Source organism: Ostrinia furnacalis, unplaced genomic scaffold (genome assembly GCF_004193835.3).
Source record: "Ostrinia furnacalis isolate ACB-3 unplaced genomic scaffold, ASM419383v2 OfSCF0932, whole genome shotgun sequence".
NCBI lineage: Eukaryota > Metazoa > Arthropoda > Insecta > Lepidoptera > Crambidae > Ostrinia > Ostrinia furnacalis.
The window spans coordinates 455,981-472,330 of NW_021131171.1; the positions used below are offsets into that span (position 1 = coordinate 455,981).

Below are 16,350 nucleotides of genomic sequence, written 5' to 3' on the forward strand. Positions count from 1 at the left end.
ATTACAGTAAAAATAACCAACTGCGTGCTTTAATTGAATGTTTATCTAGAAGATACTGCGTCCGTGCTCTCAGCCCCGCAATTGAATGTTGATTTTTAGCGAAGAATAGTTATTGTTTACAGAATAAATCAGAAGTCTCGAGAAACCTTCTTGTTGAATAAATGCTAGATTGAAACAGTTTATTATCCCTCAGCAACCGAGTATTTGTGACGATAAAAATATTTGCAGGCCATAAAATTCGCCTTAAAAAGTATCAAAGTGAAATGGTAAAATTTAAAAATTTCTAACCAAGTATCAACGTACCCTGGTTTTGGTCCACCCATACACACGCCCTTCATTAGTTTGCAACTTGAGGATCCTAAGAGAACAGTAGACAGAACGTTTTGTATTTTTACTCAGTTGCAAAGACCAACCACTTTCTCTTGGCCCTCTGGTACAGTAAGCTTACTCCGCTGCAACCCGCATTTTGAAGAATAAAAAGGGGGACGGAGACCAGGTTAAAGTGGTTCTGTTAAACTAATGATGCTTGTGAAAGATGAGTGTCATTTGTTCACGGACCGGTGCCGGTATTACGTTGGATACGATGTCAACTGATATTTACATGCGTAGGGACTGTATTTTCTAGAGAAATGTCCGTCTGAATAATAAATCTAAAGGACGCGGATCAAGTTTTAGAGATGGTTATCATCAGTCTTTTGCAAACGGAGTTAGGTGTTTCGTGTTTTATACACCATCAGCCCAGTCCACTGGATATAGACCTCCCTAATTCCCTGACATCTCTTTCAACTGTTACGAACTTCTGCTCCAAATTGTAAGTCGTTAGTACCAATCCTTTTCTGTTAGTATTTCGTTTTAAACGATCATTGTTACACAAGTATAAGATGCCACAATATTTAGCTTGATGTACTGTACTGTACATAATGCTGTAATAAAATGCGTCAATGTACCCTTCACACCATCATACACGCTGTGATTCCAATTCGGAGTCCGGTCGATGCATTATATCATAATTGTACGACAACTCGCATCAATAACAGTTTAGTTATTATTACTTTCACAGGGACAAATCCATTTCTGAGATATCAAGCACACGCAGTGCATAGCGGCTGCTCTTAGTCGCATTATGGTAGCGCGCAGTGAGAAGCTGAGCGTAAGCGGAAAAATGTAACTAATGTTTACCCTATACAATGAAATCAAACCCATATTTTGTTATTAACTCTGCCTAGTTCTAAAAATAAAAAAAATATGTTTTATTTAAGTTACTTCGTTCGTGAACCTGATGGAAAGTGGTGATCAGGCTAAAGGTCTCCCTTCCCTTCCATTGAACTTTCCATCAAGGAACTTCTTTCGGATTCATAGGAACTGGATAATTTACTTTCAACTACCGAAACGTAAAATGAAATTGTTGAAAACTCAACTACAATAATACCTGTTAATTTAGGTGAGGTACCAAAATTCTCGTCACTCATCTTGTCGCTTTGCTGCCATTTTGAAGTTAAATCCTTATGCACTAAAAACAGTATCTCGCCCTAAGCGCCGCTCGTTCATGAGCACAGCCTTACATTTGTCTTAATGTAGAATAAAATATTTGATATTAACACAGCAGGGTGACATTCTTAGGTGTCAAGCTTTTATAGTAAAAGTAACAAAAACATTTCCTTACACGTTGATCTCTGAATAATTCAACAGCTGTAGATATTAGGTATTTTATGACTACAAGTGTGCCATGAAACAATACTATGCATACTAAATTTACTTCTGTAACAAATTTTACGATAATCGTTTCACACAATTTTATCTTACAATAAAAGTCTTGTTTTGTCATAAATTTTATTAAAGTAACTACTTAGACCCAGAACAGACGGTGAAACGCAACTGCAACGAAACTGCAACTGCTAGTTACTTTTGAGTTGCATCTAAGTTTCTGCCATAGCGTCCGTTGAGAGACCACACATGACGCGACGCGACCAGTTTGAAACTTTCAGCTTCAGTTTTATACATCACAATCATCAGAAAGTTGCAGTTTCGTTGCAGTTGCGTTTCACCGTCTGTTCTGGGCCTTAGTTGTTTGAGTAGTAAAATAAATAATTACCAGGCTGGCACTAACGCTTTGGCATGGAATTCCATCTACTTTGAAAATGCACCAAAGAACAGGTAGAAAACGAGATGCAATCCCGATATAATAATAAAGCAGTATAGTTTTTCATTTTTTAATATAATGAAAAATCACGTAAATTTGCGAAAACCATAATAAATGCCTTAAGGGCGTGTTCCACCAAGGGTAATGTGCGAAGAGCTAGTATAGATATCGGACAGGTTAAGTGGAGAACTCTTCTCAAGTCTTCGTCTCTACTAAAGCTGAGCGAAGACAAGACGTGAAACCACGAAATTCTATTCGTTGCTTAAAACTGTGAGAGTGAATGGGCACTTACAAGATTGGGGTCATATATCATACTAGCTTTCCGCCCGCGGCTTCGCCCGCGTGGATTTTTGTCTGTCACAGAAAAACTTTATCGCGCGCGTCCCTGTTTCAAAAACCGGGATAAAAACTATCCTATGTTCTTTCCCGGGACTCAAACTATCTCTATGCCAAATTTCATCAAAATCGGTTGCGAGGTTTAAGCGGGAAAGCGTAACAGACAGACAGACAGACAGACAGACAGACAGACAGAGTTACTTTCGCATTTATAATATTAGTTGGGATACCTGCATTGTTCTGCAAAAAAAGTCTATTTTGGTCTCATCTCCGCTATGGTGGAAAACAACCATATCAAGCAGACACTAGACAAGTACTGTTACACAACTTGAACCGATTAACGAATCGTTAAAAGCGTTTAATACATCACCGCGCATACCTTTTGACGCTTCTCAGTTATTGCGCCTAGAGGCAGCAATTATGACCAAATGCGCATGTTAGCATCGCCCACCAAATGATACCTCCGGGCGACGAGTGAAGTGAACTATGCATTTTTTATTTCAGTCAATTACGTTAGACACGCTTTGTGTGGTCAAAGTTTAGGAAACGTTTGTCAATTGCGACAAACAAAATTTATTAGTTCTCGCGTAAAATAAAACTGTCACGATAACTCTACGGTACGCAGCACGGAATTAGGTGTTACTTTCTGTGACAGGTCGCAACCCTTGCAGACAAAGTCACAATATAATATGACATTTGTCAAAATATTTACACTTTAATAAGTAACCTAGGTAGGTACCTAGGTAACTCGTAAAAATCCAAATTCGCAACAGCTTCATTGAATTTTAAATACAAAACCATTGGCGGGATAAAAACAAAAGAATTTAAAAAGAAATGTTGTCGGCTGCTTTTTATTTATTTTTTCAAATATGGAATGAAAATAAAAAAGTATTTACAGCCAGTTTATACCTAAAAATGTTTTTAAACCGCTTCATGACTGTGTGTAGATCGTAAAGCACAAACACACTCAACAGCTCAACTCAATATTCCCAAAATAGACTAGATGCCACAGCTTTCAACTTAGCCGTAACTCAAAACAAAAGACAACTGTTAGAAACAAACCGCTTTCATACCCGACTGCAACTAATGTAACTAATTGCAGCCTTATCTGATCCCCGTGGAAAGTGGTAGCGGTTACTGTGCACTTTCACCGCTATGAGCTATGGTGGTCAGTGCCGAGAAATAATGCAAGAAAGCTAGAAGGGATAAGGATAACTGGTTGAACGAGATATTGTGTTCTTCAACAATATACAACTAAATATAATGAACTGATTTTAATAAGTATACGAAACATACCGCTGATTTTACGTTTAAAGATTATTATTTATATTTGGATTACAACAGACTTTTTCAGTGAAGAGCGTTTAAATTCAGATTCAGCGAAATTATTAAATTTAATTTACTAGAAATACTTCCACAAATAATGAATAAAATTCCGCACATTTTCATGTATTTAAGCGCACTATGAATTCCAGATTTAAAAATAAAGAATATAAAACATAAATAAAGTCATATTTAAACTTCTGGGATGCTGTAAGTAATACCTACTGATTAACTACGTATCCGTCTTAGATTCAATTCACGAAACCTGGTTCTGATTATATGGTTTCCAAGACAACAAACAAACGTTTGCTCTATTTGTTCCGCGTGTAGAACACGTTCAACACCAATTCTCACCTATCTACAAGTACAGTCGCGAACACATTACACAAAACTTTGTTCCAAACTAACCTCTATTAAAACTACATAAGGTGCAGCAGGCTAACTTGATGAACGACTCTACAATCGACCTCTAACAAACAGTCGACTAATGAACACTCGTCTCATCGAAAGCGTAAGCCACATGTGCCGCGCCCTGATTGTCACTTGAGTAGGGTGACCATAATAAAACTAGAAAAGTCCCAACAAAATGCCGGAAATTCCGTAAATTGAACACAAATCAACGGAGAATAAAATGTCGCAGCATTCATTTGTTTACGCGCGACTTTTTTTCGTGCCAGAACTCCGGAAAATCAACAAAGTCGGATAAAATTGAACTGATGGTCACCCTACACGAGGGTAGTACACCACATGGCTTAATTATGTGTCTAATGAGTTCTATGGGAACGGATTTGTGTATATTGTTACTAAATACACGCAAGCCCTTCTCGTCACTTGTTAAGTATGTATCATAAACAAGATTTTTATTCATGCTAGTAGATTTAACATATTATTATTGTTTCAAATATTCAAGACGTGTTCAAGAAAAGTTGCAGTTCTAGTTTCAAGGGAGAAGCGTATAAGAAAATAAGAAAAAAGCAAAACTACACCCAGCCTCAAGAATCAAGACATACCACCTGCTCAGAAAAACACGTAGCCGGTTCCACAGTGGTCACTTCTGATAGTTGATTCGATCTCTATAATAGGTACGTCTATACAGGGTGGAAACTATAAGTGATCTCACTCGATTATTTCTAAACTATAACAGACATCGAAAAACGGTTTACTGATCCTGAAAGTGCTTCACGTGCTCTATCAATAAAATAGGTTACAGAATAAAGTAGATCTATCAGAAAATTCAATATGGAACACTTTTACGTTTCCACCCTGTATAGCTCTACCATAGAGATAATAATAACTTTTTATTACGAAGATATTTCTTAACAGAAAGAGCGCATTCAATGGAAATAGATCTCTACAATACAAGAGTTACTGGCATAAAGATGAAAAAAATATTTATTTACATAATATTTCTTTAAACGGTAGTTAAAGTAGATGTCCAATGGAAATAGAACTGTAGTAATAAAAATTCAATTCGAAAAGATATCTTTGTTTTGTTATATTATTTCTTTGACTTGTTGTGATAGGAAGTTGCGATTTCGGAACGAAAATATAAATTACATTCCTAATCAAAAAGTAGCCAGTGAATATTTTTATGTAAGTTAGACTGTTTATAACCCAAACAGAAATAAAGAAAATTAATTAATTACTTTTTACTACATTCGCGTCCAGAGGCGTTAAGTCATAATTTTCATAAACTTATGAATTTTTCAATAGGTACTATTGGGTATAATTCCATAAATTGTACCTGCAAGGTTTCAAATTTAAATGATGAGTGACTGCTGGCCGAAAGAAAGAATCAGCTGACTTTTAGCTTAGAAATTTTAAGATTGCACTCGTAGGTGCGGTAAGGCTCATACCAAAAGTGCCTCTGTCACTGACACAAATGGATATCTAAACCACTTTTAATGCTTCAAAAATAGCTGTATTACTTTTAACGTAAAGTTATTAAGACGTTAGATCTGAAATCAAATGTCACAATCCCAGATCAAAAATTTGGCTCAACATTAATGTATCTCAAAGTTACATTTAGTTGTAATCACAACCCAGCAGCTGCCCAGAAAAAAACCCATGAGTCACTCGTAGTCACTCTCGTTAATTGGACGATACACTCATTAAACAGGGCCTTAATCATAAACGTACCTTATTGTGGCCTTGTAATCCTTTACGGGCCCGTCAGACCACAATGAGCGTAAAATAATTTATTGAGGCTCAGTGAGCCGCATTTTATTGGAGTCTTCTGAACGGCGAAATTTCGATTGGGATTTTAGAATTAAAAATTTCGTTACAATTTATCTTCTTCTTATTGTAATATAGCTCTGAATAAAAGGCTAAGGTTGACCGGTTCCTCGTACAGTTTCAGGCTGTTATCTGACATTAAATACCGTACAAAAAGTTTAGCTGACAGATACGTTATTGCTATTTATAGGCTTCCTCAAAACTCGCGTGAGGTAGGTCGAATTTGTCCAAAATTAGAATTAAAATTCCTAAAAAGACCAAGGCTTTTGAAGATTTTAGTTGACAAAGTTGTAGATGCAAACAGAATCCAAACTTAATGATTGAGACTTTTTGGTTGAATTTCCACCTTCAGACCAATCACAGAACAAAACCTAATAGCTGAGAGTTAAATCGAGCTTTAGACTTTTTTTATAATGTGAACCGTAGACGACTAAGTCCCAGTCACTCAGTTAGGTAGGTACTTATAAATTAAAGCTACTTATTCAGCGTCGTTTCATTCTCAATCATTAAGATTGTCTTGGGATCCACCTGCCAAGCGAATCCGTCACGCCCGACGCTAATCGCCGCAGGATACGGTGGTTAATGCACGCTGGTAAAGAAAGGATAAATCTTTATTTAATGCGGTTTATTTAATAACATCTTATTTTAAAGGAGGACGATACACACTGCATTCTCCTAGTCCTGGTGCTGACGATTTTTTCTTAATTGCACACCGAAAGTACGTTCTTTTGCGAGCAAAAAAACTTCAAGACTTAACACCCGTATTCACAAGCGATACTTGCTTAAGTGAAGCAGAAAATCGAACGCACAGCGTTGAATAGAGCTCTGTTAATGGTTCGTGTGTGACCCTGTGCATCCACGTGCACTGTGAGACCTCATTTGTAAATACGGGCGTAAGACAAGAAAAAAAAACTAACCCTCTACCGTTTCGTTTTTTTATTAGCGAACAACAAAGCATTGAATAAAATGGATCATGCAACAACATACTCTTCTTCCTTTTCCCCCATTTCCTACGAGCATTAAAATTAAAAATTAATATCCTCATAAATGTAACAGGAAAGATGCCTGATTAATCAAAGTCGGCTCCTGAACGCAATAATTACTGAAGGAATATCTAATCTACATTTTCTCTAAACCCTTTACCTGAATGAAGCAAAAATATTCCTTAAATCAAGCGAATCTACGTTATTTCTTCCATTACTCCATATTTATTGCTCTATAATACCTGAACGTTGCAAAAATGGCCCTTAAAGTAAGCGTATTCTACTCCATATAGTAAATATTAAACACTATAGCTAGCTAATGCAGGTGGCTCCGCCCGTCACGCCCATCTATCCGAGCTAATCTAGCTGGATACTGGTAATAAGGGAATACTTTAAGCTATAAAGAGGATTAGATTGCACTCAGTTTTCTAATAAAAAGAGAGCTTGAAGTGGAAAAGGTTGTTGGGTGAAAAAATTACAAGGTTCCTATCGTAGTACTAATAAATTGTGACTAATAAGCTTTTATAGAGTTTCATAACATAGTTAACACATTATACTTTCTTACTTATGTTATTAAAAATACTTTATAGTCCTTGAGAAACTTTCTTTAAAATAATTATTCAATATTTATTGCTTTCGATATAATTATTTTTGAAATTCTACAAAATTTTCATTTTAATTTCCAAACAACTTATTGTCTTCTATGATAACATGCTTTTGATTCTAATAGATTCAAAACGATAAATACATACCTACCTATAGAGGTATGGTTGGACTCGTATTACCTATTCTTGTAATAAAATAGAGAGAGAGCTTTTATGTCCCTTCAAAACTTAAATCTACACTTTTCTTCTCTATCTCTCTCAATCTGTCTCTGGATAAGGTTACAAATTCCAACATCCTGGTAGTAATAAGTGTTCGGAGGTAATCTCCTGGATCTGAAGAGACGGGAATGAATCGAACGCTATGGACGGCGCGGATTAGATGCAACTTAACTTGCCCTGGAATAAAGGATCCTTCAGGAATAGCGGAACTTTGTTCGTACAAATGCATTTCTTTTTCATAGGGATTGTAATTATTTCTTTTCTGTTTAGATTTAGTGCGAGTAATTGACAAAAGAGCTAATAATAATATTATTAATCTTTACTTTGTTAATGTCATAATTTAAGCTTTTTCTTTGTCTTCCCAGGGAGAAACTAAGGGAATTCGTTATTATGTATGATACTAAATAAATACTTGCTGGTCTTATGGTTTTATTGTAATCGCTGTGGGCAATACAAAAACTTGTTATTTTTTATAGAGACACCTAGCTATACGTGTAGATTTTGCCTACATTTCTAAACAGGCGTCATTAGCCTCACACTATATGTTTTCTCATAGCAAAATCACCGAGACACATAAATGTATTCCGTCAGGCGTCGTATCTCCCTCAAATTGCTTTGAAAATGTTTCAAACGATACAAATACAATCGAAAGTACCAGATAGATTTGCTGCCATTATTTCTTTGACATGTAAATCGATACAAATCAACCATACGATAACGTAACTTATTTTGCGTCCACAATGTGACAATACGAAGGAACGACGAATTTTTGAATGTAAATTGAAGAAAAATTTACACGTCTCATTTTGGTTCCCTGTTACGTATTTAAAGTATTTTTTTCTCATAAACTTTTACTGTGGCTATCCACAACAAGCAGAAATTCATAGAATACTCAAAAATTTAGAGCTTTGGTCCACCCGCCAATTAAAATACCAGCCAACCACAACATAGCGAGCGAAGCCGCGGGATAATAAAGATATATAAAAAGAAAAAAGATATGAACAAGGCTAAAGGTATATAAAACAAAAAAATTAACAAGGCTTTAGCGCTCATTAGGCTACGAGGAGGTATGCAATCGGCGAACTAAAAGCACCAGAATATGCTAAGTAAAATTATAAATTAGTCCATTATTATCGATACCACTTGATACTCGTAGGTAGGTACTAATTACAGTCATGGTAAGGTGATTAAAATTCTGTGAAATAAAATAGAGAAATAAAGTTAATTTGCCATCGCAAATTACCTCAAATTACTGATAATTAACCCACTTTTCGAACACAAGCACCCAACATCTTTTAAATCTAAGATCTATTTTCAACAAATTTTAATCAACTAGCTAAAATCTATTTTAAACTAACTTTAATCAACCTAAGATTACGTTCTATGTATTTACATTTACTCAGTTCGTTTACATAAAACATTTTCTAATCTTCAAATTAATTAAGTAGACGAAGCCCTTCTGAACTATCAAAAGAAGTCTGCAGACTTTAATAACTGACCTTTCCAAGTCCCCCGCGTCCTTCGGGCAAATAACTAAATAACTGGAACCCGTATATTCTCATTAACGTCACCATAGTTTTGCTGTTCTTTTCTCCTTGTCAAACTGAACCCAATTAATTCTTCCCTTCCTTTGGGTCAGCCTCAGCTCCCGATTCGTCGCCACTGTAACGGAATGTGCACTAAAAGATGGGGACGCCCATATGGTTAGGTATTTTGACTTTTTGTTTTGGACTCGTCTACTTTGGGACTGTGGGAAAGCTCTATACGTTTTCGACCGCAATTTCAACCTTGTAGACTTATAGATATTACTAGATCATATTATAACCACCTATGATAATGAAAAATATTGTGATAAAACTAAGTTGAAGTTGAAGCAATACATTATTTCAGACCTGAAAAACTTAATTATATTTTTTTAACTGTCATGTATTAAGTAGATATGTGCTTTTATTTGTTTTTTATTTCTTATTGCTACTTTTGGCTGTCATAAGTACCTATACCTAGTTAATGAAAAAGCTATCATTGTACAAAATAACTAAAGTAATAGACATCAGCTAACACAGCACCCAAGCACAGCGCATATTAATTCAAAACGTGCTAAGGAAAGTTTCAGACTAGCTAAAAGCTTCTAGCCACCATTCCAACTTTTCAATCATAACCATTAAAAGATAAGCCGACGTTGCTAATCTAAAATATCCTGTAAACAGTCTGTAGAGATAAGAACTTAACGCAAACACTGGCGGACGCGGAAAATCTTTATCCTATTTTCTAGAATCTTTTTCTTTCAACTTCAGAAGTTTTTCATTTTATCCTTCATACATTTAAATACCATTTGTATACTCTAAAAGACTCTACTCCCACTCCAAGCCCGCCGACAGCTCGGCGACTTGGTGTCGGCGGCTTTATTTCAATTTAATCATTTTGACTATTGACTACATGTCAAAAGTCGACTACTCATGTCGGCGAAAATCGTGTGTGTACTGCATTAGTAATACCAAAACATTCATTACACAACTCTATTATCCCAAAAAGGAAAGTCTTTTACTTATAATTCAGCAATTACTCATAGAGAACCAGTGTAAACGTTCATCTCTACTCATAAACGAATTATTAAATACAATGATCCAATTACTGATTTTAGGTGCACTCATTTCAACAAGGATTACATTCAAATCCAACCCACTGCCAAGCACGTGCTCGAAATATAGCACAAACTGTGATCGGACTGAACAAATTCCACTCAACCTTCAATTTCCTCGGAATCGAAATGCACTCTAATTTATCCCTAACGCATGCGCAGGATTCACATCACGTAGCGCCAATGTCAGAGACGCTGTCTTTGGACGGAGTTGCGACACACTCTCGATTGCAGCTATATAACGTCCAGACGCATCAGTGGACAGTATGAGTCCTGTGCTTGATTCAAGACAAACCAGTAAAATGTTCAAAATCGTAAGTGTTTTTTACCGAACCGTAGTAGAACAATGTTAATTTCAATAGATTTAGTAGAGCACAATTTGTACAATTATTTTTATTTATAACCAATTTTTTTTATTCTGAATAATAGGTATTTCTAATATTCACAAGAGGCAACAAAAATATTCTATGTAACTACTATTCCTTATAAACATCTACATTCTATTCAGTTACTTGTGAAAATGTTTGTGTAACACATTACAGTTCTGAATATTGGGTCAAAAAATCCCAAAGACCGAAACAAATAACTTTTATAATCTACCTACCTATCTCTACATTTTGTTTACTTACTAGAAATGAATGGTTGTATTAAACGTTTTTAAATTCCAGATCGCCCTCCTCGCTGCCCTCATCGCCGTCTCGGCCGCCAAACCCCTGGTGGTGAGCGCACCTTTAGTCGCAGCCCCCGCTCCAGTCGTCACGGCGTCCAGCTCGCAATACTACCACCGCTTCCACAACGGTCTAGCGGCGTACGTTGCCGCACCCGCTGCGTACGTTGCCGCACCAGCCTCGTACGTTGCGCCCGCCGCTTCTTACGTCGCCGCTCCGTACGTTGCCGCCCCTGCTGCTCCTATTGTTGCCGTCTAAGCTAAAGCTATCTGGTACTGGCCGACTTGTGATATTATGAATAAACGCTTGGATTGATCGTCAATTATTTTGCTTTATTTATTAACTAGCAACACGCCTCGGCTTTGCACGGGTGCTGAGTATACCTATACACCTTCCCCTAGAATCACTCTTATCTATTTAAAAAAACTGCATCAAAATCCGTTGGTACTTTTAAATAAAGATCTAAGCATGCATACATAGGGACAGACTGTTGACAGCGGAAAGCGACTTTGTTTTATACTAATGTAGTGATGATTTTTGGTATCCGTCATTGCTCTTGTGTATCATCATGAGGGTCTTGTACTACGACTTCTTGGTAAATTATAATGGTCTACTAATGAGTAGATTACTGCTGGTAATGACCAGCAGTATTTCACACAAAACGCGACTTTAAAAATACTTTACTGTAGTTAAAAATTAATGGGGAAACTCCAGTGTATTTTTACGTACCCGCTCCCGCGTGTTGTATGATTGTATCCTCACAATGTGGCAACGTTTCGTTTAACGTTAGTACCCAGCCTGGCTTTATACGAAGCTGCATATTGGATGAGCTTGCAAAGAGGATCTCTGCTGTTAAACACTACAAATCTTTGCTAGAGAAATCTGCTCTACATCCACAATAAAACTAGTAAGTAGCCATTTGGTAAAAATAGCGGAAAAATTATTACATGGTTGGTTTCTTTAATCACGTAACACGTAACTAAATTATCGTGTGACTAATTTTCTTCTAAAAAAACATACTTAAATTGTCTTCAAAATTGTAGAGAAACAAAAGCAACTAAATCATACCTACTGATTGGTAAAAAGTACCGGATAATTTCAACAAGGCTCTAATTACGTTATCAACTCAGATCTGAATAACAAGTCGTGGGACTTGTTATTCAGTAATAAGTCATACTCAAAATATCGCATAATTATTGTACTTTTTGTTAATTATTGCGTCAAAGAAGAAATTTGGAGGCATCAATGTTCATAATTATCTTCTAACACTAATTACCCAAAGCCAAAGTGAACTCAGTCCTTATAACGATGTCAACCAAGACGAACTGGCTCCGAAGATTGGAAACTTGCTTTATTTTCATTTTAACTTCGGCATCATTCATAAAAAGTCAAGAATTAAACACCAGTCTTTTTACAGGCTTGAGTGAAAATCACGTATTGGAAAAATGTGTATCAAATGTAATTAAGCAAGACTTTCCATGCGACGCATTTATAACATTTGCGTCTTCAAAGAGCGATATAAATTATTTAATTGAGAGTATAAGTCAGGAAACCTGTTACACTATGAACGTCAGATCCTTCGACAACAAAAATTGGTTCATCAGGAATGCGATCTATGTTATCATAACTGAAGACTTCACGGAACTCACTGAAGGCTTGATTGAATTAAAAAATGAAATGTCCTGGAATCCTCGAGCACAATTTCTTATTTCTACGAAAAACGTCTGTGACACTGAAATCCAAGTATTGTTTGAGCAATTTTTAACAATGAAAATCTACGAAGTTGTTTTTATAAACTATAAAAATATGGAAGCAAACGTACACACATACCGGCCTTTCCATGATGGTAACTGTGGGGAGTACATTGAAGAGATAGAAAACCTCGGAAGCTGTTCAGAAAATAATGCCCGTGGCTATTTCCCAAAAAATATCACCGAAGGTTTAAAAAATTGTAAATTCAGAGCACTTAAATATAAATACAATAGTAGTTTTACATATGCGCATCACGACAAATTGCCGATTGTAGAGCAGTTTATTATAGACACTTTCGCTGAATTTACAAACTACACTATACAGTATAAAATAGTTATAGCAAACACGCAAATCAACTATGGCATTGTCTTACCACACGGTAATGTCACAGGTTTGCTGGGTGAACTGTACAACAATGTTGCTGATATTGCCGTGGGGTCGACCGTCATCATCAAGAATAGAGCAGACGTCTTCGATTACGTATGTGGTTTCAAAGTAGCTACTTTCAAATTATTCACTTCTGCCTTAGGTAAAGAAATATGGAAAACAGTATATACAGAGTTTGATACTAAAACTTGGCTGCTGATTTTGTTATTCTACGTAATTATCGTAGTGGCATGTATAATGCTGCTGAATATGCATCCGAAAATACCTTACAGTCACACATACCTAATCGTCAAATTATGGGGATTTTTCTACCTAGGAAATGGTGCTGAACCGTATTCGAAAACTCGAAGGTTGAGATCAGTAACAGCTTTTTGGATCTGGTTCACATTCTTCATCAGCAGTTTCTACAATTCTGATATGTACGGTTTAATTACTGGACATGTGCAGCGCAAGCGACATATAGAACCTGAACAACTTGCTTCAATACCCTACCAACCATGCATCAGCACTGTGATCTCTACATTTTTCATTTTCGCTTACAATGAAAAGCTCCCCGAGAGCTTGGATATACCTGCGTGTCGTACAATTGACGGAGCATTTGACAGAGTCGCTAATGCTTATGATCTGTACACAGTTCAACTTAAGGAATCTTATGTAGAAAGACAAAAAGATTTTATTGATAAAGAAGGTAACCGTAAATTGGATATTTGGGATTTTTACAGCGACATCGTTCTTGGTTTTTATGTGACCAAGGGATTTCCTGTAAGGGATAAGCTACAAAGTTACGCGCAGCGCATGTATGAGACAGGCTTGGTTGAAAATTATCTCAGAATTTTGAATCCCCTAAGAGGAGTAGTGGACCACCGCAAAAAAAGATTAGCGACACCATTCGTTCTAGATGATTTCATAGTACACTTTGCGGTACTTTTTGTGGGCTCGATTCTATCAACGATTACTTTTGTAGCCGAAATTATTTATTATAGGAAACAGATGAATAACTCGCGTAACGTTTTAGTAACCAACTAGGTTTACAACTATTAGAAAATACCAAATATATTTTTATCCCTTGGACCACTTTTAACACCCAATCAACAACCATGACAATGACAATGACAATGACAATGAAAAGATGTACAGCTAAATAAGTATAGTCTATCCAATATAGCTTGATTAGAATGACAGCTGTCATCAAAAGTAACGACATAACTTTGTAGTAGCGATCAATGAGAGCTAAATATTGGCGGACAAGAAATAATTCACGTCTGACCTACAAACAATATTTTCGACGACAGTGCTTCCAATAAAAATGATAATTTCGTGTAAATGCAGCGTTAAATTACACCAATAAGTAGTAATTCGAAATTATAAAAATCAAGCTAGAGTATTAACGACGTCTCTACAAGGTTATCTCGAGTTACAAAAATGTTAGTGTTGGGACATATCGACAAATGTCATATTAAATTAAAACTATTTTTTTAACATATTTAACAAATTTTTTTTCTAACTAATTTTTTAACATATTTAAGTCAAGTTATACGTTTTTCTAAATGTTCACTATTAAAAACCAAAAAACATTTCATTCTTAAATAATCAAACATCGGAAATCAATCACCGGTAATTTTTTGGGTATTCATAGCACCGTTGCTCTAGAAGAGATGCCCACCGCCCTCTAGCGAGAGGAAAAAACCACTGAAGAACACTGATGTTAATGACTACGACTTAGATTGTACACCCTTGACATGAATTTTAAATTTTACTGTCTTTAAATTTAAATCATAATTGTAATTTTTATGAATAAAGATAAATGAAGAAAAATTGGGTGCATTTTTTCATATCATTTTTTCGAAAACTTATCGATACATCTATGTGAACCGTACGAAACATACCCATCACTAGTCACATTCGTTTGACAGCCGTCATTCTAATCAAGCTATATTGGATAGACTATAGATACTTTAAGTGCCTACTAATTTGATGGTCAATTTATCAAAGAAAACTTTAATAGTACTGCCTCAGCGATCAATAGGGCTTTGGGTTTATGTTTCATTTGTAATAATGCTGCTGAGAAAGTCGGTATTTAAAGACATTATTTTCTTCTGTTTAACTGTGAATTTGTGTTCTGCTGTGACAAACACGTTGTTATTCGAAAGTAACTTGATTAATGTCCACCCTCAAAAATGCATCATGAAAATAGTTTCCAAATATTTTCCCTGTAAAACTTTAGTGAATATTGTTTCTAATTATACTAGTGATGTCAGTTACCTTATGAATAATATTAATACTCGTAGTAAAACGTGCTTCAATGTTATTTTATCCCAAGTAAACGTCGAATTCCTGTATGGGACGAATCAGTACATGCTTGTATTTCAGGAGCTATCTGAACTTCGAAAATTTATGGCGCATTTATCAAGAAAAGAATATTGGAACCCTAGAGCAAAATTTATTGTATACGTTGAAAAAATCAAAGACGCCGAAATCAATGACGTTTTTGAAACGTTTTTGAAATACAAAACTTACAATGTCGTCGTATTAGTGAGCTCAGAAGTTACTTCGATCTATACATATTTTCCCTTTGAAGGTCGAAGTTGTGGGAAAACAATCGGTGACGTAAGACTTCTCGGAAACTGCGAAAACTTTGCTGATGCTCGGAACTGTTTTCCAAACAAGTTCATCAATGGACTGAGAAACTGTACCGTAACTGTGGCATTGTTGGAAGAAGTTCCCAATGTTATTTTTAGATCGAGCAATTACACGGTTGATGAGAGGCATAAACTGGGTATAGAGCAATATTTTTTTGAAAACATGGCAGCGAAGGAAGGGTTCTATCTCGACTATATCAATAGTAATGAGCAATCAAGTGGTGTGGTGCTTGACAATGGAACTGCAACAGGGTTGTTGCACTATATTGATACTGGAAAAGCTGACATTGTAGCAGGAGCTGCTCGCTTAATGAAAAACCGAGCTGATAAGTTTGACTACATTTGGAGTGCAAATTATGTCACATACTGTTTATTCACTTCGGTACAGACGAACGATGACTGGAACAAGTTCTATAAAGAGTTCG

General features: G+C 36.0%; 2 protein-coding genes across 2 annotated transcripts; both read left to right on the plus strand.

The window, feature by feature from the left end:
* The first annotated feature begins 10,710 nt into the window (after positions 1 to 10,710).
* On the plus strand, positions 10,711 to 11,469 carry LOC114350656 (uncharacterized). The gene is made up of 2 exons (XM_028301526.1): positions 10,711 to 10,793; positions 11,148 to 11,469. Exons 1-2 carry the CDS (start codon positions 10,746 to 10,748, stop codon positions 11,403 to 11,405), a joined length of 306 nt encoding a protein of 101 aa, XP_028157327.1. The 5' UTR covers positions 10,711 to 10,745; the 3' UTR covers positions 11,406 to 11,469.
* A 1,241-nt stretch (positions 11,470 to 12,710) lies between these two features.
* LOC114350639 (uncharacterized) lies at positions 12,711 to 14,312 on the plus strand. Its single transcript, XM_028301507.1, has one exon. The coding sequence runs from the start codon at positions 12,711 to 12,713 to the stop codon at positions 14,310 to 14,312; it is 1,602 nt and encodes a 533-aa protein (XP_028157308.1).
* The last annotated feature ends 2,038 nt before the right edge of the window (positions 14,313 to 16,350 follow it).

What these genes read in the sequence shown, in the direction of transcription:
- LOC114350656 (XM_028301526.1), top strand. Translation starts at nt 10,746, where the DNA reads ATGAGTCCTGTGCTTGATTCAAGACAAACCAGTAAAATGTTCAAAATC. An exon ending in CCAGTAAAATGTTCAAAATC is followed by an intron (nt 10,794 to 11,147) that starts GTAAGTGTTTTT and finishes TTTAAATTCCAG; the next exon opens with ATCGCCCTCCTCGCTGCCCT.
- LOC114350639 (XM_028301507.1), top strand. Translation starts at nt 12,711, where the DNA reads ATGAACGTCAGATCCTTCGACAACAAAAATTGGTTCATCAGGAATGCG.